At 33.5% G+C, this 27,571-nt stretch overlaps 1 protein-coding gene, 1 long non-coding RNA gene and 1 pseudogene across 3 annotated transcripts in view; all 3 read right to left on the bottom strand.

Annotated features, from left to right (window-relative positions):
- Window positions 1-5,515: 5,515 nt before the first annotated feature.
- On the bottom strand, window positions 5,516-25,557 carry LOC116138822 (annotated as a pseudogene).
- On the bottom strand, window positions 6,721-9,058 carry LOC116138896. Of its 2 annotated transcripts, XR_004129352.1 has the most exons (5): window positions 8,968-9,058; window positions 8,728-8,820; window positions 7,487-7,622; window positions 7,284-7,374; window positions 6,721-6,780 (listed from the first exon to the last, which is right to left on the bottom strand). It is a non-coding gene; the product is annotated as an uncharacterized LOC116138896 (long non-coding RNA). The 2 variants fall into 2 exon arrangements; XR_004129353.1 differs by lacking the exons at window positions 8,728-8,820; window positions 8,968-9,058 and adding an exon at window positions 7,952-8,086.
- Window positions 25,558-26,822: 1,265 nt separating the features above from the next.
- The window catches only part of LOC116138821 (protein SUPPRESSOR OF QUENCHING 1, chloroplastic-like), a 46,148-nt gene continuing 45,399 nt past the window's right edge, over window positions 26,823-27,571 (bottom strand). Inside the window, exons 23-24 of the mRNA XM_031424480.1 lie at window positions 27,120-27,186; window positions 26,823-27,016 (exon numbers count right to left, since the gene is read on the bottom strand). Coding sequence (XP_031280340.1) covers window positions 26,823-27,016; window positions 27,120-27,186 — 261 coding nt within the window. The remainder of the gene's footprint in view (window positions 27,017-27,119; window positions 27,187-27,571) is intronic.

Genomic DNA, 27,571 nt, shown 5'->3' with positions numbered 1-27,571 from the left:
TGGGCTTTATTAACAAAAGTGGGTATAAAAAACAACTAGGGGTGTTACACGAATCGAGCCGCTTGCGAGCCGGCTCGATTCAACTCAGTTACGGCTCGTCAAGAGCTCAACTCAAGTGGAATCGAGCCGACTCGACTCGGTTTGTGTAAAACTTCGAGCTAAGTTCAAACCTCGCTTGGCTCGACTCGACTCGATTGACTTGCGAGCCAACTTTGGCTTGATAATTTTTTTTTCCCCAAATTGATAAAACCCTAAATTAGAGAAATCCATCCTACAGCAAATACATCCTACAAACATGATATTTGTCATCGCCACAATAGCGAATCCTTGCACCTACAACTCGTCGTCGCTGTTGTTTTGCTTGAGTGTGTTCCCGCCGTCACCGTTATTTTGATTTAGAGCTCAAAGGGCGTCGCCGTTGCTTTGCTTCACTTTGTTCACTCTTTCGCCATTGTCGTTGCCACAATCTTGTTTGAGTACACAAGGTTAATGATACTTTATTTTAGAAAGAGAGCACATGATGAAATAGTATGGCCAGAGAAAAAAGAAAAAAAGTGACGATGAAACAGGGAGAAGATAAAAAAAAGGTCACATGATGAAGACGTAAGTGATATAAATTAAAGAAAGAGATCTCCAGAAAAAGTGATCTTGGCAATGATACCCGACCATATTTTTTATAAATATATATTCATTAGCTGGCTATGTAGGCAGTACGTTTAATGCTTGCAAATTGCAGGTTTTTCGAGTTGTGCTGCACACTAATTGATGCATTAAATATAATTACCAATTTAATGATTCTTGTTGTTGTCTTTTTGGTTGGATAATTAAGAAGCTTTTTCAGCTTCTTCCTCATTGTCGTATGACCTCTTTTGGGGTTTTATAAATATATATTCATTAGCTTGGTTATGTAGACAGTAGGTTTGCAACTTGCAAATTGCAAGTTTTTTGAGTGGCTCGAGAGCCGGCTCGAATTCGACTCGTTTAATCGGCTCGCGAGCTAGACTCGAGTAAATCATTTCCTTTAACGAGCTCGAGCCGAGCCATAAAATCAGCGACTCGACCAACTCGGCTCGAATTTGATTACTCTCCCCACAATTTCGAGTCGAGCTCGGTTAGCCGAAAACTCAGCTCGGCTCGAAAATAGCCCTAAACAACCAACTGAAAACATATTAGAAAACTTGGAGGAATAAAGAATCAACAACTTGCTTTAAAACTGTCTTAAACGCAAGTCCTCTTCACCAAAGGCTTTAACATGAAATTTTAAATCAAATTAAACATAACAAAACGCTTTGAAATTGAAGACAAATAAAATAAATATTGCATTTTTCATTAATGGTGGATTTTTGTGATATTTGAAGAGAAATAAAATAAAGCCCAATAATTCCAACTATATATATAAAAAAAAATAACTCAAAAAGGGGTTTTCACTTAAATGTGAAGCTTTAAACGTGCTTATGAAGGATTTGAAAATAAATTCAAATTATGGTGGCAAAAAGCGTTTAGATTTTGGTAAAAAAAATTCATATAAAATTAATTACAATGAATAAAAATTTGAAATTTGAAATTGTAGGTTTAGAGGAGTTTTAATGAATTTAGAAGTTATAAAATCACATAATTTTTTTTTTTTGGGTGTCACAGAAAGTTGAGTCCCCCACTATTGGATAATTTTAGGAAATACATATTTTTTTGCTTTTAGATTGTAGAATTATATTTTTATTGCCCAGGTCACCCCACCAACTCACATTTGCTAGATTCCGGCCACCACCGTCAGAAGCTGGTTGAAATCTGGTATAATGACGCACTATCAGTTGGATTTGGCCGGTTGTGCACCGATCTAGCATTTTTCCGGCTAGATCCACCATGGATCTGGCCGGAAAAGGCCAAATCTACCACTAAAGATCTGGCCGTTGACGGCCAAATGCGGCCAGATCCACTGTAGATCCACTGTGGATCTGGTCAAAAAAGGTCATATCAGGGCACGACCAGCCAGATCTAGTCAGTCTTGGGCCAATACGGCGACTTCGGCCAACCTCCAGCGGTGGTGGCCGACTGTCGGTATTTAATGGGTGGGTGGGGGTATTTTTGTTAATTTTTAATATTTTATTATAAGGGTGTTTAGTAAATAAACAAACCTAAGGATGTATTTTTGTTAATTTCTAAATCCTACATCGTAATAACCACTCAATTTTACATTTTTCAAAATATTATTCTAAAAAGTATCATAATAATGAACTAAGTGCAGATTTTTTGCTTTTAGATTGTAGAATTATATTTTTATTGCCTAGGTCAACAAGAAATAAGACGTTTTGACTAAATTTATTTTGGGAGAATTTTTGGAAATTTTTTTTAATAGTTTTCCAACTTGGAAATTTATGAAAATGAAGACTTTCAGACTTGCTACCCAAAATACCCACTTAGGTACCCCTTAAGTGGGCCTAATTCAAAGCAATATAAAGTGGCTTGGATATACCTGCCTTCTAAACAAAGAAAAACACTTTTTGTATACCTTAGTTGCATTTTGATATGTGATTGCTTGTAGAATATATCAAAGCCTTAAGAAAGGATGACCCAGTATTGAAATAAGCAAAACTTTGAGTTGGAAAAGGCTTAAGGGAGAGTATATCAAAGCCTATGGTTAGTGTAAACTTGTATTAAAGTATGTCAGAGCCTTTGGTTAAGGAAACTATTGGTAGTGAATGCTACAGCCTTAAGGAATGCTGGACTTAGAATAAGAAGTGTCAAATCCTCTGGTTAGGGTGGAATTGTGGTATTTCATTTGTCGTATGGACTTGTTATTAAAGCATGTCAGGGCCTTAAGAAATGATGGACTTAGAATCAAGCGCCTGGTTAGGATGTACTTAGTGCATTAGAAACTTTGGTTTGGTGGACTTATGGTATTTAATTTGTCTTAAAAAATGGTGTACTTACAGAATAGGGCCATAAAAAAAGAGAAGAATTACGAGAGAGTGTCGACGCCTTCGGTTATGGCGGACTTGTGAAATGCTATTTTGCATTCAACGATAGTTGACATATATAGCTAGAGTATTTGGTTATGATGGACTTGTGGTATGTCATTACCTTAAGAGAGGTAGGACTTTTGTGTATAATAACCCAAGAATCAACGGTAGTTGACTTAGGTAGAGTATTTTAGCTCAAAACCTTGGTTGGGCCACTTTGACAAAAATATTATCAACAAAGGTTTATTTCGTTACCCTTAGAAATAGTTTAATATGAAAAATTAAGTCATTTCTACAAGGGGTTTTTGATACTTTTTATAGGGTTTTTTTTTTGTTTTGTTTTATTATTATTTTTAAGGGGTTTTAGATATTTGCTTTGGGGTTTTTGATAATAGTAGGAGACATGTAATCTTTTCTAATAACCGTATAGGCATTTATTGTTACAAATATGAAACATAAATTTGCTCTTTAAAAACGAATCCTTCAATTCAAGTAACAGCAAGAATGTGACGGTCTGATTCCCAATTATAAAACACTTACAAGCTTATAGTAGGTGGGGCTCAACATTATATTAGTCTAATAGGGCCCTCTCACATAAAAATTGGATTTTTTTTTTTTCATTTTTCTTTATCCAGTTGAATTCCTAACTTTGACTCTGATTCCATGTTAGTGGGATGACAACTTAACACAAACGACACAAACATGCACGCATAACAACATTGCAAACAAAAATAATTGAATTGAATTAAAACATAATTCAAATGAAACTAAACAGAAGATTGGAAAAATTACTTAGAGAAGATGCTTGCATGATAATGTGAGGATCATAGTGCTCGACTGCTTCATTCCCGAGCTCTCTTATTGCATTTAAAAATGAACTCAACAAAAGAAGTTTAATCGTCGGTGAAAGTCAGCACAACACTCTTCATTGTCGTATCCTACTAGAGAAGCCATAAATAATCGCAAAGTAATAAATATAATAATTTTATTAAATCACGTTACTTGTTTCGGTATAAAATTAATGAAAAATCGCAAGCAGGAAAAATAGATTAAGCATACAAGAAAAGAAAGAATGAGAAAAACTCAGCATATGATTGGGTCTTCAAAACCCTAAAGAGATAGTCGTTTTAGTTTTAGTTTTATGGGTTGGCGTATGGAATGTCCCTATAACAAATGGTAGCAGTTTGTGCTGTTATTTGCGTACCTACCGACTCTCTTCGTATTTTACCAGAGTGATTTTCAATGGACGCACGAGGTTTAGAGAAGTCGCTTGATTTCTCTTGTTGAATAATTTTGTGGAAAACTACAATTACCTATCGTACGTTTATTGGACTACGATGATCCACTGCATGTTTCAAAAACTAACAATAACGTAATATTTTATGGATCATTTGTTAATCTAGTTTTATCTCATCTTTAAGGAATTGAAGACACGTGACAATTATATCATCCAAAGGTTGTAATAAATTCATATAAAACATAGAGTTTTTACCAAATCAACAAACAGCTCTTTATGGCTATCCAATTTTTTTAAAAAAAAGTTCTCCATCATGCCGAACTTGTTGCCCCACTATTTATATTGATTTATGTTCTTTTAATATTTATATCACAATGATTTGAATGATTATAAGTTTCTGAACCTTTTTTTTTTTTGTGTATATAATCTTTCATCGAGATAACTGAATTTGTTGTTAATCTTTGGTGAATTAACGTAGAAACGGTGTTGCATTATCGTATACGAAGGCAATGTTTTCTAGAAAATATCAATTATCAAGTGGTAGAGTTCAAGTTCTAATTTTAATCAATTGGTTTTGTTTCCTTTCCGAGATGAGAATTCAATTGGTCAAGACTTTCTTCATTGATTTTAAAGTCTCACCATTTCTCTCATGACATATTATGCTGGAGATTTCTCAATTCCGGTTATTGTAGGTATATATATGCATAAATTCTAGCATCATTAATAGAGAGGTCTGCCTTCGTGGAGTCATCCCTAATTGTTAATAATCTTTCAAATTGAACAAAATTGAATGTAATTTTTGTTGAGAACATACCTCTTTTCGGTCTTGATCTTTAGCTACAACTTCAACCATGAAAGATGCAGATAAATTGGATCATTGCTTTGTTGTGATCTCTTTAAAAGTAGTACAAGTTGAATAGTAATTCTCCGGAGTCCGGACAGAGGCTGATGAAATTGGCTAGTTTTTGCTTTCCACATCAATCATATTCACCGCGAAGCCAAGAAAGCCAGGCGGAGACTCCCCATTAGGCAATCTCGGCTTTAGAATATCAAGCCTCCTATGTGGATCATCAGCTACAAACTCACCGGCAAAAGGTATAGAGAAAGAAAAAAAAAATTAGAATGTCTGCAGCTACAAGTCTATATAATTAAGGAAAGCAGAAGTCGAATTGATGCCGAAGTTTTCAAGACATATGACAAGAAATCGGTCATGTATTTATGGTTACTAAAACACCCTTTATTCCCCTGGTGTCAGCATTAAGGCTAGGGAATTAAACTTGATAGCAATCACATGGTTTTACTTGTCATAAAGCAGTTCAATTCAAACAATTGTTGACTTAGGGCAATTTGAATTATAGAGCACAGAAAAGTGGCATACCTTGCGACTAATTCTACCTGTTGAAGCTGATGGAGAGAGTCTCCTAAAGTGAAGTACTGCTGATCCTTCTGGACTAAGATTTCCATCCAAGGGATCAACAGCCACAGAATTTTCAGGTTCAACATCGAAGCTGAATTTACTACGTGCTTCCTGCATTTGTAGTCATAAAGCAGAGAATTATAAGGTCAAAAACAAATGAAAAAGTTGAAGCCTTTAGTGACACAGACTATCTGTACCTTTGAGAAAGGGTATTCCTCAGGCAAAGAAATTTTAATACTAATGTTGCCTTCATTGGACACACCACCACTACAACAAAAATGGCCTATAGTAACATACAAAAAGTGTTACCGTAGGTAATTCATAACATTTATAAGGATGCTATGACAACCCATGTTACTAAAAAGTAGACATTGGTAACACTTTTTGTATGTTACTAATCATTTCAGTAATTGTCATAAAATGTTGTTGTTAAGTATATTGTAACACTTATTCATAGTTACAAATGATTTTTGGTAACACTGCATAAATGTTATAAATAAGTTTTCTGTAACATTCTTCACCTGTTACAGTTTAATTTTCTGTAACATTCTCGAAATGCTATAAATAAGTTTTCTGTAACATTATTAACTTGTTACAGTTTAGTTTTCTGTAACATTGTTAAAATGCTACAGAAGAGTTTTTAATAACATGTTAAAAGTGCTACCAAAGTATCATTCATTATATTTAGTAAATGTTACAAAATTATTTTCCATAACATTTTGAAAGTGTTATCAATGTGTCTGTTATAACATATATAAAACTGTTATAGTTGTTATTTAAATAATACAAATTATAAATAATGATACACTAATTTTCCAAAAAATATTTCATTGATGGTGAACCTTAATTCATATACAAAAAGTTTGCATATATGCCTAATAAATAGGCACCCAACATCCTTTACATCCATAAAATCTAATATGCTTCATATATCATATCACATTTTGTAACATATAAACCTTCATATACAAAAAGTTTAATATATGCCTAACAAATATGCTTCTATCATTTTTACATTATAATACTTAGATGATTGGAAAATTAACTATGAGTAATAGTTAATACCTTCCAATCATTCAAAAAATTCTAACAAAAAAAAAACCATCATGCATACCATCTTCCATTCCAAATTGTGCTTTACCAAAAAAGTACTCTTGCATTTTCACAACCTACAAAACCATTAATACAAAAAAATCTTCAATTCCCATGTCTATTCTCAAAGATGACAACACATATATATTGTAAATTCAAGAAAAGATTAAGAAAAAAGCACCCCAAATATTTAATGCAAAAGAAAGAGGAAAAGATCAAGTTTAAATCTTCAACTTCACAATCACTAGTTCTAAAAAATAGCTCCATGCAAGTTTAAAAGAACATGTTTAAATATTCAACTTCACAATCACTAGTGCAAAAATGCCAACTGCAATTTTACAGACTGCAAACTGCAATCTACAATTTGCATACTACAGTCTATAAAATTGCAGACTGCAGTTTGCAAAATGCAGATTGTAGTTTGCAAAAATGCCAACTGCAAAATTGCAGATTGCAGTTTGCAAACTACCATGGCAGATTGTTCTATAGTAATATATAGAGCTTGTTTCATACAATATTGCACGCTAAATCTGTTGATTCTGCAGCTTAATTTTACTTGTATTTAGTAGCAGAAGCTTACTGATCAAGCTTGACTTTTGAACTGTGGGGCAAGTTATTGATAAAGTAAGGAGTGATGTGCTTCCCCAGTTGTCAACTTTTTGTTAATGCAGCTGCAGTCTATTGCAAATATTGAAAAAAAATGTACAGGGTTGAATTAAATTAATAAACTTATTAAACATAAATTATATATAACTTACAACTGTATCAAGGAAAAAAGTTTACCCCAGTTGCATTGATTTTGATAGCGTCTCATTCTTTTTAGGCTAGGGCTGGCTTAATTGGAGACAGAGAGGTGGGTGTGATTCGTACCCATTGCTGATAGTGTATGGAGGCTGGAAAATCCTGTTTGCTGCATTTACTAACCAATAATTCATCACTGGTAATAGTTTCAGAGTTATAAGATAAAACCAATATAGCAGTCATCTATCATTCTAAATATATGAACATTTTAGCAATCTAAACTGAAAATAAGGATTAAAACTTATGTGGTCATAGATATGATCAAAAAGAAAATAGTTTACTAGCAATGCTATCAAGGAGACAGCCAAATGATCAGATTTCCCTAACAGATCCAAACACTTCTAGCAATAGGTTTTAAAAAATGATGCATTACTGAAATTATCGTTTAATGACTTAATATAAAAGAAGTCACTCAAGGCATAAGCGCAGAAAAGAAGTCTACTATACCTTCATCTTATACCCATTCTCAAGAACTTTCAACAGTAAAAACAGCACCACACATGATCATGTGACGATTCTGCAATGAACGCAATACTTCAAAGCACTAGAAACAATATATGATTGATAAGAAAAACAGAAAACATCTGGATTTGTCTCTCACTCATTGAAATGACGAAGCAATTTACAAATATTCAGTATACTCCTTAAAAATTGACATGCAAACATTACCAATAAAACAAGATACAAGAAATAGACAGGTCACAAACTCACTATATGGCACCTGAATTGCTTAATAAGAATTTTACCAATTATGCAAATTGAAACCTAATCCAAACGCAGGAGGCCTCACTAAAGAGCACATTAAAAGTCCTAAAGAAACAATCATTTCAGCTACTTTTCTAACAAATACCACAACTTTACTGGCCTTCTTTTCTTTAAGAACATAAACGCTGGCCAAGTTGCCACTGAAACACTATCCCTCACTTGTATGCAATTAGCAACCTCTTATTAGCAATTACCAACAAACCTACCATATGTAGAGCCAACATCAAAAAAATTCAGTCAAAGAACCTTCCATTTCCAGTTGAATTGACAAGAGTAACAATGGTTATTTCAGACTAAAAAAGAAGACGAATTAATATGTTGAATATGTCTATGAATACCTTTTAGTCTTGTTTTTAATCTTTACACAAATGACCAAACATACCATAGATCAAGAAAACAAAGAAAAGCACCTGCAAAAACTGTGAAATAAGTCTTGCCCAAGAAATTTTGAAACTCACTTTCGCTAATTTTGCAGGTTGCTTCTTCACGCGCCCATTATTAAAGACTACGCCGATAGCCTTGGATTTCTCTTCATCCAACACAGGTTTTACCTAAAACCCCCACAGAGATAAATTAAAAAAAAAAAGTCAAATTACCGAATTAATAGCCAAGAAAAAAGCCCTTGAAAAACCCAGTCTTTGAGAAAAATTCAAGATTTAAATAAGCGTTAATACGTGTAAACAACTATATATTTATACCTTTTTCTGAAGCGGCTCTAATTGCATTGATGTTTGCATTCCCATGAATCAGGTGAAAGAAGGTTTCCTAGAATTCCTCTGTATTGAAGGGTTAATATGAAATTGAACAATAGCAGTCACCCCATTCAAAGCTTCATTCCACGAATCAAGTGAATGAAGGATTCCTAGAATTGGAAGACAAATTACAGTTATTGTTTATCAAGTATAAGGTCCTCATGATAATCACTAGCCAAGAAAAACCCACTACAATACAATTCCAGCTTTCACAATACAATTCAAGAAAAACCCAGAAACCCTAGACAAATGCAAGCAAAAAAAGAATAAAAAACAATTGTGAATAATAAATTTAATCACGGTCTTTAGGTTTCACAACAATGTTAACAAGGAAATTGAAAGAAAGTGATCGTGAATGTTTACAAATTAAGTGCTTTTCTTCAAAGCTCTCTTGACTTCACTGTGAAAGCAAGTAGTAATACTATGGAGAAGAAGAGGGGAACGGAGTTGTGAAGTCCAGATTTCAGGCGTACAATGGAGAAGAAGAGGCGAACACAGTGAAGAAGTCTAGATTTCAGGCGTCAAATGGAGAAAAAGAGGCGAACGGAGTGGAGAAGTACAAATTTCAGGCTAAAATGGAGAAGAAGAGGCGAACGGAGTGCAGAAGTCCAGATTTCAGGCAAACAAATGGAGAAGAAGAGGCGAACGAAGTGGAGAAGTGGAGAGAAATTTACGTTGCCTTAGGGTAAAATTACTTTTGGGGATTTTGTGTATCAGATCAGTGACGATGCAATGGAGAAGTTAGAGTGTTTAATTTTTCTAACTTTTTTTAATTATAAGGGTTAAAACAATTTTGTTTAATTAAGGATTTTGGGTTGGTGGTATTAAAGTGTTATTTTCCCCGTTAATATTTGGGTGTTGTAAAGCATTTTCTTGGTCCCTATATGAATGAAAAGTGACAAAATAAACCCAAATAATATAATTTGACCCCTAAACAATAAAAATGAGACAAAATCAACCTCATTTCATGTTGGTGGGAATGATATTTTGTTTCCTGTTAAATAATTGGATTTATGGTAACACTTATAAAATGTTACTGTATTTTGATTATATGGTAACATTATAAAAAAGCTACTATATTACTAGGTCTATTGTAACACTTTAAAAATGTTACTGTAGTTCTAGTATTAGTAACATTTTACAAAAAAGAGTTACCATTGATATAAAATGTGTTATAAAAAGTTAAAGTGTTACATATAAAAATAGTTATTGTAACATTTTAACATCAAGTGTTACCATAGATAGTCTACAGTAACACTTTAAGGAAGAGTACTACTTTCCAATGTTACCGTATACTATTTTTGTTGTACACCATCAACAACAATGGTCTGAGTGTCAGCAAATGACCGCCTCCTGAGGCCTTTTGGCAATTTGGATTTGGGTGCAGAAGGCTGAACTCCTTTTAGCTCTAAAGTAAGAAGTTCAGGCTCTTTCTTGTTCAAGTCTAGGTATCTTATGACACTATTGTTTGCATTAGCTATGAGAAGCTTTCCTGAAAATTGAACAGGAAACACTTTTAATAAGTAATTATGATAATTTATGCAAAGACACAGCAAGTTACAATCAGTTACAACTTCCACGTCAATTTTGATAACTGTTTGCAGCTAATGAAACACAGAAGATTGTAACACCGTTTTCTGCTTATGTAATTCCTGATGACTCCAAAAGCTGAAAGAAATAGTAAATGCATAAAAAGTGAAATTTCAGGCCATCCTGAAAGTTTACTTGGAGAGCGATATAAACATCCTCAACTTTCATTTGTGTTCATTAGGTTACCAAGGATGAAAGAGCTTCATTGTAATAATTCAAGAGATGTGATTGTAACAAAATTTAAAATATGAGATGGTACTTGGATTATGAAGTCTCACATTTTAATCTAATCACACATAATAGCTCAGAAATAGCATTATGAACTAATGAAAGAAACTCATTTTCAGTGCATTTGAAATTCCATATGGCAGGTAACAAGGCATTGCCTTCCTATTTGCAACTTGTTGCTAGATATTGATTCAACAAACAAAGTCTAACTAGTTCTCACGGTAGATGCATGTAACACATATAAGCAAACAAACTTTTTTTTTCTTTTTGGAACTAAAATTCCTTCAAAGAAACATATACTGAATTCTCAGCCACCAGTATACCAGAATTCAGTAAGGACACAAATTATTTTTCTAACCTGAGCTGCTAGGGCTGTTCCATCCTTGAAACCAGCTTTCCTAGTCCCTGCTAGGGTACTGACCCTTTTACTAGCTGGATCCAGCTTCTTGATCTGAAATTTCACCCAAACAGAGATGGAAAGCAAGAAGTTAGCTTTGATAATTCACATTCATTTTATCAGTTATGTAATCAACTCTCAACAGGAGTCCCCAAGTAATGCATCATCAGCATTCATGAAGCTTTAAATTTATCATCACAACATTCAACAAATGTCGGCAGGCTACAGTGATTTAAATATCTTTAATTAATATCGTCATCTATTAGCTAATTACCTTGTGATTGTAGCTATCTGCAATGTAAATTTGACCATCCTTCGCACAAAGACAGCTAGTGGATGTTGAAAAAGGACTTCAGATCCTGTTCCATCATGGTCTCCAAACTGTAAATCATACATTGCAAGAGTATTAGGAGAAAAGACAAAATGACATAAACAAAATATGAACTGTAAATCTTCTCCAATTTTTGTGAAAAAAATTATTAGAAACCAAAATATTTTTCCAAGATGAAACAGGCATCTTAATTTTTAAATTGAATTACCTTGAACAATTGTCTGAGAAAAAAGGATCACCACCAACTTGCAATCTTGATCCTCCTGTTTTTAGACTGAGTGCTCGTATGGAGCTGCCCTCACTATCTGCAACATAAATTTCTGCGAAATCTACAAATAAGCATGCATTTGAAACTTCAGATTTGATGACAGAAACATTTAGACTACTATAAAATGTTGAGAATATGAAATATGTCAAAATATCCCAGCATATTTCCAGGAGTTTATGAAATTCCGGACGGTTGTGCAAATGATGTGGTTGTAGAGCTACTTCAACAAAAAATCAGTACATCGATGCCAAACTTTCAAGAGAATCATACCAGTGGAAAGCTTAAATATAAATGAATAAAAAATTGAAATTAAGACAAATAATGCTCTAGTATAACACAGATGTATTTGATGAGTGCAAACAAATAGATAGACATAACTATATGAATCTTTTCAGGAGCTATAAACATTTAACAGGGCAGTCACCATCAAAGCTGAGGTTTTGTCCTTTCTCAATACAAGCTCATCCAAGTTCAGCTTGGACTTCAAACTGATCAAACTTTTCTTCATCAGCTTTAAATTTTTTTCTTTCTTATCAACTTAAAGGTTCCAATTTGGGGCACAAATATCCAAAAAGATTTTACACGTGAAGTATGAAGATGTAAAAGAAAAAAGAATCATCTGAACACTTTACTGATTATTATAATTCTTTGAATTACCGTGATCCATTCAAGTTCCTTTCATAACCATCGCCACTAAAATCTTTAGTAACTCCATCAAGTGTATTGTGTTCCCAGATATGATGTTGGCCAGCCATTGCAATGCAAACCTTCTCATTTATTGGCTCAAAACAGACATCCCATGGAGAATTGAGGAGCTGAAAAAAATGAAATAAAATTTTTAAATATCAAGAAAGATGTCAATTCAGTAAATAAAGGGGCCAAATTTCTTTATAAGAACACTAAGGACGCAACCAGAATATGCATCATTAATTCATGTTATCGACAATTTTGCCTGAGAGCTTCCCTTGTCTCCCCCTTGGTAGTCGGAGCCTTTGGTTCCATTTCCAGCAAGAGTTTGCACCTTTTCATTAACAAAATCAATCTCCCTACAATACAGGCATTGAAACTATTGAAACCTTTTCATGAAAGATTATGAAGATGATGCTAGTAATGTAATTCCTTTGTGACCTAATCCTAAGGATTAAAATCAAAACGTCTGAACATAGTTTTCTATTCTTTTCCGTCTGAGAAAACCATGAATACGTCTTGGGGAACTATGCTAAATGTAACACAACGCCATTAAAGAAAAAAAATCACCTTACAGTAAAATTGGAAATAGAGCCTAAAAAGGCTTCGAAACAATTTAAGGATAGTTTTGAACCCGCGATGTACCTCAAAGCATGGTTTTCAGCATCTGTAACATAAAGGATGTTTTTCTTTGCATTGTAAGCTAGGCCTTAGAGAAGCATGTGGCCACAACGTTACTACTTAGTACTAATTCATCCACATAAAAAATGAAGCATGAGATAACAAAGCTTGAAATGCATGCTTCTATTCATTTATATTGATTATAACTGCAGGTATTAACTTAATCCTTACTTCGATTAAAGGTGGCCTCCTGGAAGGATCCATCACATAGACCTTCCTCTCTTGAGCTACTGATTTGGACCATAAAATTCCCATCTAGATTAGAGGTGGAACAAATGGGCCGGGTTAGATGGGTCAACCCTAACCTAACTCGCATTAAGGAGGGTTCAATCTTGACTGCCTAAAAGACGGGCCGGATTTTTATATGGCGACCCGACGAGTTACTTTTTTAAAAAAAAAAAAAAAAAAAACACCCCACCAACCTGCCGGGTTGGGAGTTTTTCATCCTGGAGGGTTGGCCGTTGCAAACCAACGATCAACCCGCCGGGTTGGCAATCGACAACCCGGCAGGTTGGACCAAAAAAATTAAAAATAAATAAATAATTTTTTTTTTTTTTTGCAAATACCCATTTTACCCTTGAAATATAGCCGTTTTATAGTAGTTAGATGGGTCTTTTTCGTCATTTTCTTTTCCTATTTTTTTTCTATAAATAGACCCTAAACTCTCATATTTTCTCACATCACAAATTCTCTCATTCTCTTATTTTCTCTAATCTCTCAATTATTTTCTTTGTTGTCAATTTGCTCTCATTTTAATTTTTATTAGTTTTTGCAATTTTCAATTCATATTTCCAAATTCCTCCTTTAATTTTTTATTTCTTCTATATCAAATTTTTTTTTTTTTAACTACAATGAATAGATATTTACATCCCATCGATTTCGATGATGAAGAAAACTACAGTAAAACCTCTATATAGTGATACTCTATATAGAAATAAACTCTACATAGTCATAAAAAATTCTAGTCTCAATTTGTGATAGTTATAAATAAGAACAAACTTTACATTGTAATAAATTATAATTTTTCTAATTCCCGTCTTAAGGAAAGTTGCCTCCACATAGTAATAATTATTTGTATATTATCAAAAGATATATGTTATGTTACATTAAAGGTTTAAGATGAAATAAAATATTTATCTAAAGTTGTTTGGGACAGTAATTTATATTTTAGAGTTGTTACCACATCTTTTACATTGCTAGTATATAATAACTTGCTAGCATGGACACCTTCTTGTTGAAGCTAAAATATTTTTAGCTTCTCAAGTATGTTTAGAGCTTCATGGTACGAAACTTTTTTTATTTCCGTACTATCATCCTTAGGATTATTTCCTTTATCTTCTTGTCTAATTGTAGTAATGATTTCTTCTTCGGTTAAAGCATACACGATTTATTTCTTATTTGAATTATCGAGGAAGACATTAATATCCAATCGATTAGTGTAGTGAAATTGTCGAATCTGATCACTCAATTTTGCAATGACTCTTTTATTTTCTTGTCAAATATGATCATTCAATTTTGCAATAACTCTTTTATTTTCTTGTCGAATCTGATCACTCAATTTTGCAATGACGCTTTTATTTTCCTCATCCATTTCATTTATAACTTGCAATTCATCAAAATCGGGGGTTCTAATTTTGCAATGCTTAAAACCATTGACAATTGTTTGTGGTTTCACATCAATTGACCATACATCAACTGCATTTATAGTTCCATCAATGACACTTACTTTTGTTAGTTCCAAGACACGGTCTTCTATCTATTTCAAAAGTAGGCAATTGAAGCGCTGAATTGAAATCCTAATACTACTAAAATATGAATTGAAAACCTAATACTGTACTACTAAAACATGAGTTAAAAAATAAGAAATTAAAACTACAATTTTTGTAACTACACCTTTATTAAGTTATAACCTCCTTATAGTAATAAAATTAGTTGGTCCCACCATTATGACTATAAAGAGGTTTTACTGTACTATCCTAGTCCCCCTAAATTTACTAACATAAATGCAGTAGATCCAAATAGTTCCGCTTTCCCAGTCTCAGAATCTGATACACCTCATAATATTCTCCCGATTCCTCCCCATGTTGCAACAGCTCCCGGTGGTTCTAGAAGTCGTCCTCATCCAACTCCATCTCAAGCAGAAGCGGGTTCATCAACCGCTGTCGAAACCGACGACAAGCACACATCAGACATTTGGGTGCACTTCGATAAGTTTTACAAGACAGAAAATTAAGTTCAAGTGAAGAAAGCAAGATGCAAGTATTGTAGAAATATTTATAAAGCTGATTCAGGTAATGGTACTAGTTCTCTAAAAATGCATGCTAATAAACATATTACTCAACATGGAAATAGAGAAACCAATCAAACTCAAATAACTAATATGGGTACTACTTAACGTTAAAATTATTATGTATATAGAGAATAATTAATTTTATTTATTGCTGCAACTGATTAACCTATTAATATGGCTGAAGATAAATATTTTGAAAGATATATTAAAAATTCATTTTTTCCAGGATTTAAAAGTTATTCTAAAACTGCAACTAGAAATGATTTAATAAAATTGTTTGGGAAAATGAAATTAGAATTAAAAAATAAAATACATACTTGTCATGTTAGTGTGACTCTAACCGTCAATATATGTAGTGGTAGAGCTAGACAAGATTATATTTATATAACTAATCATTATTTTGATAATGAATGTAAATTAAATAAATCTTTATTGGGATTTAGATTAATAGATGTGGATCATAGTGATCAACAAATTTATAATAAAATTATTGAAGTTTTAGAAGATTATGATGTTATTAATAAAGTGATAAGTTTAACTTTAGATAATGCAAGTGCTAACAGTACAGCTATAAATTTTTTTAAAATTAATTATCCTTTTTATGATAATTTGAAGTTTTTTCACCAACGCTGTGCATGTTACATTATTAATTTAATTGTGAAAAGTAGTATGAAAACAATTAGAGATAATATTGATAGAATTAGAGATTCTTTAGCTTGGATTACTAGTAGTAATAAAAGAAATGCTAAATTTCAGGATGCTTGTATAAAATCAAATATGTCTCGTAGAACTTTTGTATTAGACATGCCTATTAGATGGAATAGTACTTATTTAATGCTTGATTCATGTTTACCTTATGCAAATTTAATTAGTTATTTTGTAGCAAATAATAGAGATCCTCATTATTTGGCAGAAAATGATTGGCATATAGTTAAAAAATTTCAATCTTTGCTTAAAATTTTTACCAATCCACTTTACAACTTTCTGGTGTGTATTATCTTACTAGTCCATTGGTAATACATACAATTATAAAAATTTCAGATTTATTTAGAAAAAACAGAAACAATGAAATTTTAGGGGGACCAATAAAGGAAATGAATTTTTTTTTAAAAAAATATTGGAAACCCATTTCTTTTCTTTATTGTTTAGGTGTTATATTTGATCCTAGAATTAAAGTAGCAGGTTTAGAAAATGGTTTAGACACATTAACTGAAAATTTACAAAACGAAGCATATGTCAATCAACTAGGAGAGGTAAGAGAGTGTCTTGCAGAGGTATATTTGCAATATGAAAACAGGTATGGGAACCAGCAAAGAGGCGAAATACCCGAGGAAGTTGCATCAGAAGAAACAAATGAAGACTTCGACTCTTGGAGTGCATTTAATAGGCCGAAGAGGACCCGAACCCAAAGCACAACCGTCTCCTCAGAAGCACCAACAACGAATGTACTGTCCTCTATACAGTTACAGAGTAATGAGCTCCACCAATATTTGAAAACCCCTGAAGTGTTACCAACAGATCAACAACAAAGAGCCAATTTTGATGTCTTAGAATATTGGAAAACAAGAAAATATATTTTTCCGGTATTATCAAGACTTGCCTTGGATGTTTTTGCTGTTCCTGTCTCAACCATCTCATATGAACAAACATTTAGTGCAAGTAGAAGAATTTTAAATAAAAAGAGGACTAAACTTTCACAAAAAATGATTGAAGTCCTCACATGTCTTCGAGATTAGGACCGATCGCGCCATCAGGATCAATACGAGGTTGTCGACGATACTTTAATAGAATCATTTCAATTTTGTAATATAGATGATATGAAAGAAGAATGTCCTAGTCAACCCCTAAATTAGTTGTTTTGTAAATTGTAACTTATAAATTAATTGTCAATTATTGCACTCTTTTTTCCTTACCAAGTTTTTGTCCCATTAAGTTTTTCTTGGTAAGGTTTAAACGAAGCAATAATTGTTGTAATTTCTTATTTTATTTTTTGATAAATGAATAAATTGAATTTTTCTTATGTTACAATTTTATTGTATTAAAATTGAATTAATATTTGAAATGTTAACAAATAAAATTGTGGGCTAACCTGGCCTAGCTCGCATCATAACCCGTTGGGTTAAGGTTGGCGGGCCGGGCAGGGCCAGCCTTTCTGGCCAAGAGGCGGGCCTAACCCGACCCGCCCTTGTTGGCAGGCTGGGTTAGGCCTGGCCCACCAATCCCTATAACCCGCCGCGGGCTGGGCCAGGCGAGTTATTTTTCCACCACTAATCTAGATCAGTTACCACCTGAAGTCCAGATGTGACAAGACAATTAAATAACAATCCAAGTATTTAAACATGCTATTCATTACAGGATAAGGAAATATTAAATTCATATATACTGATTATATGCTATTCATTACATGGTAGATTATCATGAGTATTGAGTAGTACTTACAAACACGTAATCTACGTACCATCATCAAGCTTTAAATATGCAAGAACAATTTGAAGCTGCATATTGTTGCGTTATGAGCACATTTAAGAATTCTTAAATTCTTAGGATTTCAGATGCTTCTAACTACCAAATTCTGAGGACTACCAAGAGAAATAATATACATACAAAATACAAGTCTACAAGTGTATATTTATTCTAAGAGAGAAAGAAAGAACAACTATTCTGTTATAGTTACTGTCCGAAATGAAGGGTCGGTTGTTGAGGATATCAATCGCCAGCTTACCGGGAAACTTCAAAGGAGATGTGAGTAAGCGAGGATCATTATCTTTCTCCAAAGTCACAGGAAGTGGTGTTGTCAAGGAGTTTCTTCCCACCATAAAACAGAATAGTTGCCTCAACTAAATCATCAAGATCCTTAGGAAAAAAGAAAAAACTTTTTCAATTTTCTTTCTTAAAATGTACCAATTGCTAGCCAGTTTAAGTTACTAGAACTTGACAAAAATAACTATATGAAAAGTCAAAGGTTGAAGATAATCCTCAGAATTTCAATTCATGATAAAGTATTAGCTAGAGCAACTCTAAACTCATCTTGCACAAGGACAGAGCAGGGTGCCACACAATTGTCCATTTCCTCAAACAATCCAACTACTTTGTGTATTTTTCATATACCAGAAAGTACAGTGCTCAACTTTAACATATTCATGGGAAAATTAGAAGTGAATAATCAGTACCTTTCGGTGTCCTTCGCTAGCTAGTTGTGCTAAGAGCTTACCATTGGGCAAAACAATGGCAAATGTAGGCCATGAATTTACACCTAACTCTCTCCATAGATACATGTCTCCATTGTTGACAACCTAAATCAAGAAGTGGCCAAAGAATCATTAAGCTCTATTATGTACTAACGGCAAAAGAAAATGAAGACACAAAAGTAATGAACAAAAATGTGCTGGTACATATCATTTTAGTATACGAATTGTGTCTCATACAACACTGACAGCCGTCTCTTCCCATGTAATTGATATGCTTTTGGATGAAAATAGGCTAGGCATATCAAGTAAATTACCTTACAGTACATGGGAGCTTAACTTATTAAATTTCAGATAGGATGCTTAACAAACTTGGCATTTTTTCTTAGTCTTGATAATCATATCTTTTGTGGAAGATAGAAGTTTTACCACAGAACAACTTACAAGATATTATTACAATATATTTCTCAACAATCCTTCAGATGGTATGCTTGGTGCAAAGGACATAACTAGTCGTATTTATATGCATCAGTGCTAACAAATGCATGGAACATGAAGCAGGAATATACATGCATGCGCAGCCAAGTCAAGTAGCAGATGATCATACAGATTGTGTAATGTTAAACAAGTCTGAAAACCAGAAAGGCATATGGATCCCAGGGATAGCTTCAAGTAAACTAGATTAAAGAATCTGGTACTCTATCTGTCAAATGAGTAAAAGTTAGGTTTAGTTTTACTCAAGTCATAATATTAGCAACCAATAAACTTTGCTATATCCATAATACTTAAGAAAACAATCATGAATCTGCTCACACTAGGTTTCAGGCAGTACACTTACAGGATGAGTTATGCCATAGCCTAGCTCTACATTACGAATGGCTTCCAAATCTTTCTCATTATCAAACTTAGCTGAATGTACCCCCACAACAGTGAACTGTACAAACGTAAAGCACATATGAAACAATCATGTATTAGAACAAGGTTTAATAGTTAGGCTAATCGACTCGTCAATCAGTCAAATAACTATCATTAGTAGATTGGAATGTAAAGCAATATTTCATATTACAAAGCCAAGTATCCTGCACTATTATCCAACTAAATACACTTTTGTCATTTGTTAAACTTGTGTAATAGTCAACAACATTTAAAATTTAGAATTACATATAGAGATGCCTATTAGAATTATACACTCAATGTAATATGTCATAGCAGTATATATCCACAAACGCAATAAACAAGACATCATTGCCTAGAGTAGTTTGCCGTGTGAAAATGAATACAGTACAACTTGCCAGTAAAACATGGAAAACCAAACACTGATGGAAATAGTATAAATGATTTTTCATAGCGGAAACTTTCCACGTACTCACCTCCACCAAGTCAATCAATTTTGCAATGTCATCTTCCATGGTTATATTGCCACACACACACACTCTCTCTCTCTCTCTCTCTAACCTGTTACATAACGTTAACCCACAAAACTATCTGAGCAATTCACCAAAAGCATAACCCCAAAAAGGAGAAACTTCAAATAGTTGAGAGACTCAGATATAATAAATGAAGAGAATTTTACTGGCTTGTCTTTGTATTTCTTCTCCAGAAGCTCCAAATCTGGTAGCACATGCATACAATTTATACAGCAGTAAGTCCAAAAATCAAGCACAACCACTTTTCCTTTCAAATCCTACACAAAAGTTGAAGTAGCTCAAAACTGAAGCTATAAAAACAAGCAAATTTTCTGTATTTGACTAAATTAGATATGCAAAAGAATCATTATTACCTTGTCATGTATTGCATGGTGAAGATTAATCCCAACTCCCAAGACAGTAGTGATTAGAAAGAAATTATTCAAGCAAAAAAACCAACTTAGATTAATACAAATTCCCCCATGTTAACGTAAAAGGGAATTATTACCTTAATCCTGGCAACCTTAATGGGGGCAGCTAACCCTCAGATCATGGTCTCTTGAACTATGGTCAGCCCTTGGATTCCTTGGAGCACAATCCAAGGGCTGCCAACTCACCGGTAACATTGCTTAAGGGAAATATGAGATCATTAAAGGGGAAGGTTGTAGGACCTTGTACCTGAAAATATTCCATTAGCACTTCCTATTTTAGTATACTGTCGAGCTAAAATTTTAAAAATAAATTTGTATTCCATTCTTTTCATAAATTTAAAGATGATTCAATATATCTGTCAAATATAATTTTAATTTATTTATACATGATTTAAAGAGAAAAAATATTAGGTAAATAAATCTCGTAAGCTATGTGACAAATTAAAGTACTTCCAAGGACTTTCACATGAACTTTTAACAAAGAGCTTTTGTTTTCATGTTCTTCATAGATTATGATCTATTGATTTTGCATTAGTTACAAGATCTTTTTTTTTTTTAGAAAGCAGAAATTTGACGATGAATTTAATAAAAAATTAATTTGTAAAATTACTGTGACAGAGTGCACTTAAAAAATGGGGTGTTGAGAGTGCTTTTAAAGGTTGCATATTAAATTCTACAAAAGATCTGTTGTATAATAACTAAATAAATGTGCAGCAACAGATCAACAACTTCAACTTTCATAAAAGAAAAATTTTGAACTTGTAAAATTAGAATTAAAAGTGAGAATATTCACTTACCAGGGACAATTTCTTCAGAGAATGTTATGTAAAGGAACTCAATTTGTCACTCCAATCAACCCTAAACGATATTAACAAGCTTTTCAATTCAAGTAAAGAAGGGTGAATAAAAATAATTAACAGAGAGGTCTACCTTCATCGAGTCATCCCTAATTGCTAATAATCTTTCAAATTGAACACAATTGAATGTAAATTTTGTTGAGAACATACCTCTTTTTGGGCTTGCTCTATAGCTACAACTTCAACCATGAAAGGAGCAGCCAAATTGGATCATTGCTTTGTTGTGATCTCTTTCAAAGCCAGACAGGTTGGTAATTCTCCGGACAGAGGCTGATGAAATTAGCTAGTTTTTGCTTTCCACATCAATCATATTCACCGCAAAGCCAAGAAAGCCAGGCGGAGACTCCCCATTAGGCAATCTTGGCTTTAGAATATCAAGCCTCCTTTGTGGATCATCAGCTACAAACTCATCGGACTGGAGAAAGAAAAAAATTTGGAATTTCTGCAGATACAAGTCTATATAATTAAGGAAAGCAGAAGTCAAATTGATGCCTTAAGTTTTCAAGACATATGACAAGAAACCAGTCATGTATAGTCCTCCCAATTGAAGCACCAAGCCCATGAAGACCAGAACTTTTAATAATGCAGCCCTCTTTATCGTATGTTTCTAGAGCCTTAACACCTTCATAAGTCTTGCAAACAATTGCAAACATAGTGTCCATTCCTAAGTACTCAGAGAAAAGCCTGCACTCCAAAGAAGATGAAAAAAATGTCAAGCATGGGGTATTAGTGAAAACATTTAGCTTTGTCACATTTTCCAGCAATACAAAAACTAGAAATTAAACATCAATTCTAACCATTAACCGTCTCTGCAACAATGTACAACATAACCTCACTCAACACTCAGGAGCAAACAACACTACAACAGCATGCAAGCTTGAAGGATGAATCTACTGGCAACAAATTCAATGGATTAGATATTTGTCTGTAGAAAATCATGTAATACAACAAATTATTGGCCATTGCAAAACTTATAAAGGTCCTTATTGATAGGAAACAACAAAATCAGTTAATTATAAATAAAAAAAAGCAACCATAAACAAGCCAATACAAAAAGGACAACATCGCCTGAGAAAAATGATGAAAAAGATAGAATACATGATCAATCAACCTGCTAAGATTTTCATCCACAACTTTGCCAAGTGAAGCAACAATACCAAGAAAATCCTTGGTTGGTTGAAGATGTGATGTCTGAGAGCCATGACGTGTTTTCAGCTTACAAAAAATGCCTGCAACAGATTTTTCATGCTCGAGAATCTGCCCTGCTGTTTCCTCCTCTCTTTGAAGGTTGAAATGGTCCTCATTCTCAGTCTTAGGTCCACTTGAAGAATGATACTTGCCAAGAATAACTGACAGAAAGCTTATCAGAAAAAAAAAAAAAAAAAAAAAAAAAAAAAAAAACAAATACAAAAACAAAGATCAAAGTGTGTCATACAAAACTAAAACAAGTCAAAACCTCAAAATACTTCAAAATTTGAAGTCGATGAAAGATTTTCTCCAAGTAAACAGATTTCACCTGAGTCCAGAATCCCTTTTGCCTTCCTTTTTTGGATGCATAATCTGTGTGAGTAAGTTTACCATCTAGATTTTTAATAAAACATTACATGATATAGTAGTTACATTTAAGGGTGCCCATTCAAGAATCTTTTTTAATCACTAACAACCATTCCAGGTGATAAGTGCTTGATCTAGTGGCTAAAGTGCAAGTTACAATAGAAAGCTACATGTTATACAATACAATGCTTATAGTACGTCAACCAAAACCCTATCGAAATTGTCGAATCTATTCTTATGAATCTGGCACCACCCATTTGATCTAGTTGCTAGATTGCAAGGTTTATCATACGAACTATTTGCCTTGACATTTTCTTCTGCAAATTTCAAGATGGAGTTGATATACATTGATTCATGTACTGGATTAAAAGAATAAATATACCTTGTGATTCAAGTACAGCATCTAACTTGTTGCTTTGGGACTTCAAAAGTTTTGTGTGGTCCTCATGCAGCTTGATTTTCAGGCCTAGCGTTTGTAGATCAGCTTGAAGTCTCTACAAAGATTAGGATAGAGCAAAGCATATGTCATTTGATCATTCTGTTTCAAAGTTGGACACAAGTATAAAACAAAATATGCTTTAATAAAATTTTAAAACTAGTTCTAAGATATTTTTTTTTCCCAAAAAACTTGAAAATGGTAAAAGATAGCTTCTGCTTGTGGATTTCCTCCATTTTGCATTCCAACTACAGAAATTTCCTTTTCATCCACTTGCAGTGATGCTGATGAATCTTGGATAGACAAAGCATTTGTTTGAACTACAGCTGCAAATGAGAGGGAGGATCATAGCTTTGCAAACATCAATTTACAACAAATAAATTACAGATGGAAATTACTTGTATATGCACAGGATTTGACTTTCTCCTAGACTCTACCGCATATTTTCCATCCAAAACAAAGCAACAAGAAGATAACCAGAAAGCATGAAAATATAACAGGCTAGGTATTTCCTGTTTTATTACATTTCAACATTAGTTTGCAATAATGCATGAATCATTCAAAGATGCACTAGTCTAAAACACACAGCCCCAAAGATGCCCTCTTCCAAAAAGAAAACTATATCAACTTTAAAAATAGCTCGTCTACATCCAAACAAAAAGATGCTACCACTTTTCAGTACTACCAAAACCTCAAGGGTGCAAAAAAAAAAAAAAGTGATATTTTCAACATCATAAATTATAATAAAAATTGGGATTGTCAAAATTATATATGTATTTTTTTTAGCATAAAATTATTTGCTACTAGCATTTGTATAGGAAGGTAAAGGCTTCCAGGATTTACAATATTTGCCAAAAAGTTTTTCACATCAAAAAGCTTTTTAGGTCCTTCACTAGCTAGACTTACATAGAAACATCACAAAAGAAAATTTAAAAGAAAACTCATGAAAGTAACTTTAAATCACCGAAACCTCAATTTCTCACTGAAAAGACTAACACGGGTGACATAATAATTCAGGAACTTGACCACGCAACAGATCATGTAGCAGACAAAAATGGTAAACTCCAAATGCATTATAGTATTAGCTTATCATGCATAAGATGTCAGATAAACAATAACAACAGGCTGATGCACATCATGTTGTCATATAAGGGAACAGGAATTTGATGAACTCTATGAACTTTTAAACATTATTAATTTAGATGTACACGCTTTCAGATGGGCCTTTAGGGTGTCTTTGTTACATTATATTGCACAACATTAAAACTTCAATATTACATGGCCCAGTTCTAAAGACATGTATCGACCTCACAATACAATCCATGTATATCTATGCGAAGTTGACAACCTAATGCTTTTCGTTAGAGTAGGACGAAGTTTGTATTGGTAACATTAGAATTGACAATTAACTATATTTCGTCATAGTGGGATGGAGATGTGAACTCTAAGATACGTGTATCAACCTTATAATACATGCACTATTTATGTAGGATTTACACAACAACAAAGAATCAAATTTACAGTAGAATGTGTTTGAATTTATAGTTCACACTTTGCTGTCTTTCATAAGAGTAAGATGAAGATGCAAACTCTTGACACATGTATCGACCCCATAATACATGCACTATTTAAGTACGACATACGCAATGACAATGAACGAACCTACGACAGAACTATGAGTCTAAATTCACAGTTCACACTTTTAAGAGTCTCCTCTTTTTAACCAATGAATGAACCTATGACAGAATCATGAGTCTAAATTTTATAGTTCATAGTTTAAGAAACTCCTTTTTAACCAGTGAAAAACAGATGAAGAACAGGTCAAGAGCATGGAGCAACTTAGGAAAGTGAAAATGCAATAAACATGTAGGCAGAAATGTTGGCTCCTGCTGGGAAAGATAATTAGGCAAAGAGATTTGGTGGAACTAATGCATTTTAAGCAATCAAATACTACTTTAATCACATGATTTAGATAAAGCAGATTGATTGTATGTATTAATATATTTGTCTGCTATGCATATAGGGAGATAATTTGGCATTATAAAATCAATAAACAAACCATCACAAGTTTCATATAATTGAGCAACACCATCATTATCTAACCAATTAAAGACAAGTGTGCAAGAGTGAGTGTCTGCCTGCCTTGACGAGCAATCTATCCCTTTGCTTATCCTAAACACAATGATCATGTTCATGATCATGATCATGATTAATTAATCACATTACAGGTTGTAAAAGACTTAATAAAAGTTTCATGACGGGGCCTTTGCCTTGCACAGAAACTACGACAAATTCTTCATTTGATTCACCAATAATTAGAGTTAAAAAGAAGCTGGTGGGTCTACTCTTAAAAGCCCTTGTGGGGCTTGTCAACTTGAATCAATTTTATATGACAAGTGTGAGTAAAAAAAAAAAACTATATAGGAAGCTTACAAGGTGGTTATATGGAGTTGCATTCAGGAGACTGCAGCTGGAAGCTGTAAACCAGTTGTTGAAATTTTCGGCTTAATGGCATAAGCAGGAGTAATTTCTGCTGGGGTTGAGTCTGGAACTTCATTGTGGAAGGGTACTTCAAACAAAAGGGATTAGTACAGGCACACTTCATCTTCTTTACAGTGATAGACCTGTAAAACATGGCAAATCATCACCCACAAAATAGTTAATAGGCTGCAAAGTTAGTGTGAATTTATTTAAACTTCTTTCGCGCGCCATATTAATGCTATTATAGTCTGCATAGCCGAATATCAATTTGATCTTAGAACATAGAATTTTGGTGTTACATGTGTTTGATATTTTTAACTTTAAATTGACTACACTATGCAAATGATGTTTCAATCAACCCATTTACACTTCAGGCCCTAGATCTAGATCTTTGGTGTTATTCTCATTCAAACAAGAAGTCCATCAAAACCTTTAATATGTCCAGTGAGTGAACAACATACATTGAGAACATTAGTGAGGAGCCATGAGCCTGCAGTGTCGCAACCGGGCAGCAAGCCTGAATCAGGTTGTTCTTATGGTTACTAAAAATTCCCCTGGTGTTGGTATTGAAGGCTAGGGAATTAAACTAGACAACAATCACATGGTTTTACTTGTCATAAAGCAGTTCAATTCAAACAATTTTTGACTTGTGGGGGCAATTTGAATTATAGAGCACAGAAAAGTGGCATACCTTGCAACTAATTATACCTATTGAAGCTGATGGAGAGAGTCTCCTAAAGTGAAGTCTTGTTGATCCTTCTGGACTAAGATTTCCATATAAGGGATCAACAGCCACAGAATTTTCAGGTTCAACATCGAAGCTGAATTTACTACGTGCTTCCTGCATTTGTATCGTAAAGCAGAGAATTATAAGGTCAAAAACAAATGAAAAAAGTTGAAGCCTTTAGTGACACAAACCATCTGTACCTTTGAGAAATGGTACTCCTCAGGCAAAGAAAATTTAATACTGAGGTTGCTTTCATTGGACACCACCATCAACAACAATGGTCTCAGTGTCAGCTGATGATCGCCACCTGAGGCGTTTTGGCGATCTGGATTTGGGTGCGGGAGGTTGAACTCCTTTTAGCTCTAGAGTAAGAAGTTCAGGCTCTTTCTTTTTCAAGTCTAGGTATCTTATGACACTATTGTTTGTATCAGCTATGAGAAGCTTTCCTGAAAATTGAACAAGAAACACTTTTAATAAGTACCTATGATAATTTATGCAAAGGCACAGCTAGTTACAATCAGTGACAACTTCCACGTCAATTTTGATAACTGTTTGTGGCTAATGAAACAGAGAAGACACCGTTCTTTGCTTTGACGATTTCTGATGGCTCCGAAAGCTCAAAGAAATAGTAAATGCATAAAAAGTGAAATTTCAGGCCATAATAAAATCGGGAAAGTTTACTTGGAGAGCGATATAAACATCCTCAACTTTCATTTGTGTTCATTAGGTTAAAAAGGATGAAAGAGCTTCATTGTAATAATTCAAGAGATGTGATTGAAACAAAATTTAAAATATGAGATGGTACTTGGATTATGAATTCTCACATTTTCATTTAATCACACATAATAGCTCAGAAATAGCATTATGAAATAATGAAAGAAACTCATTTTCAGTACATCTGAAATTCCATATGGCAGGTAACAAGACATTGCCTTTCCATTTGCAACTTGTTGCTAGATAGTGATTCAAAAAACAAGTATAACTAATTCTCACGGTAGATG

This window comes from Pistacia vera, unplaced genomic scaffold, assembly GCF_008641045.1.
Source record: "Pistacia vera cultivar Batoury unplaced genomic scaffold, PisVer_v2 Contig344, whole genome shotgun sequence".
Lineage (NCBI taxonomy): Eukaryota > Viridiplantae > Streptophyta > Magnoliopsida > Sapindales > Anacardiaceae > Pistacia > Pistacia vera.
This window is presented reverse-complemented; position numbering and strand designations above follow the sequence as displayed.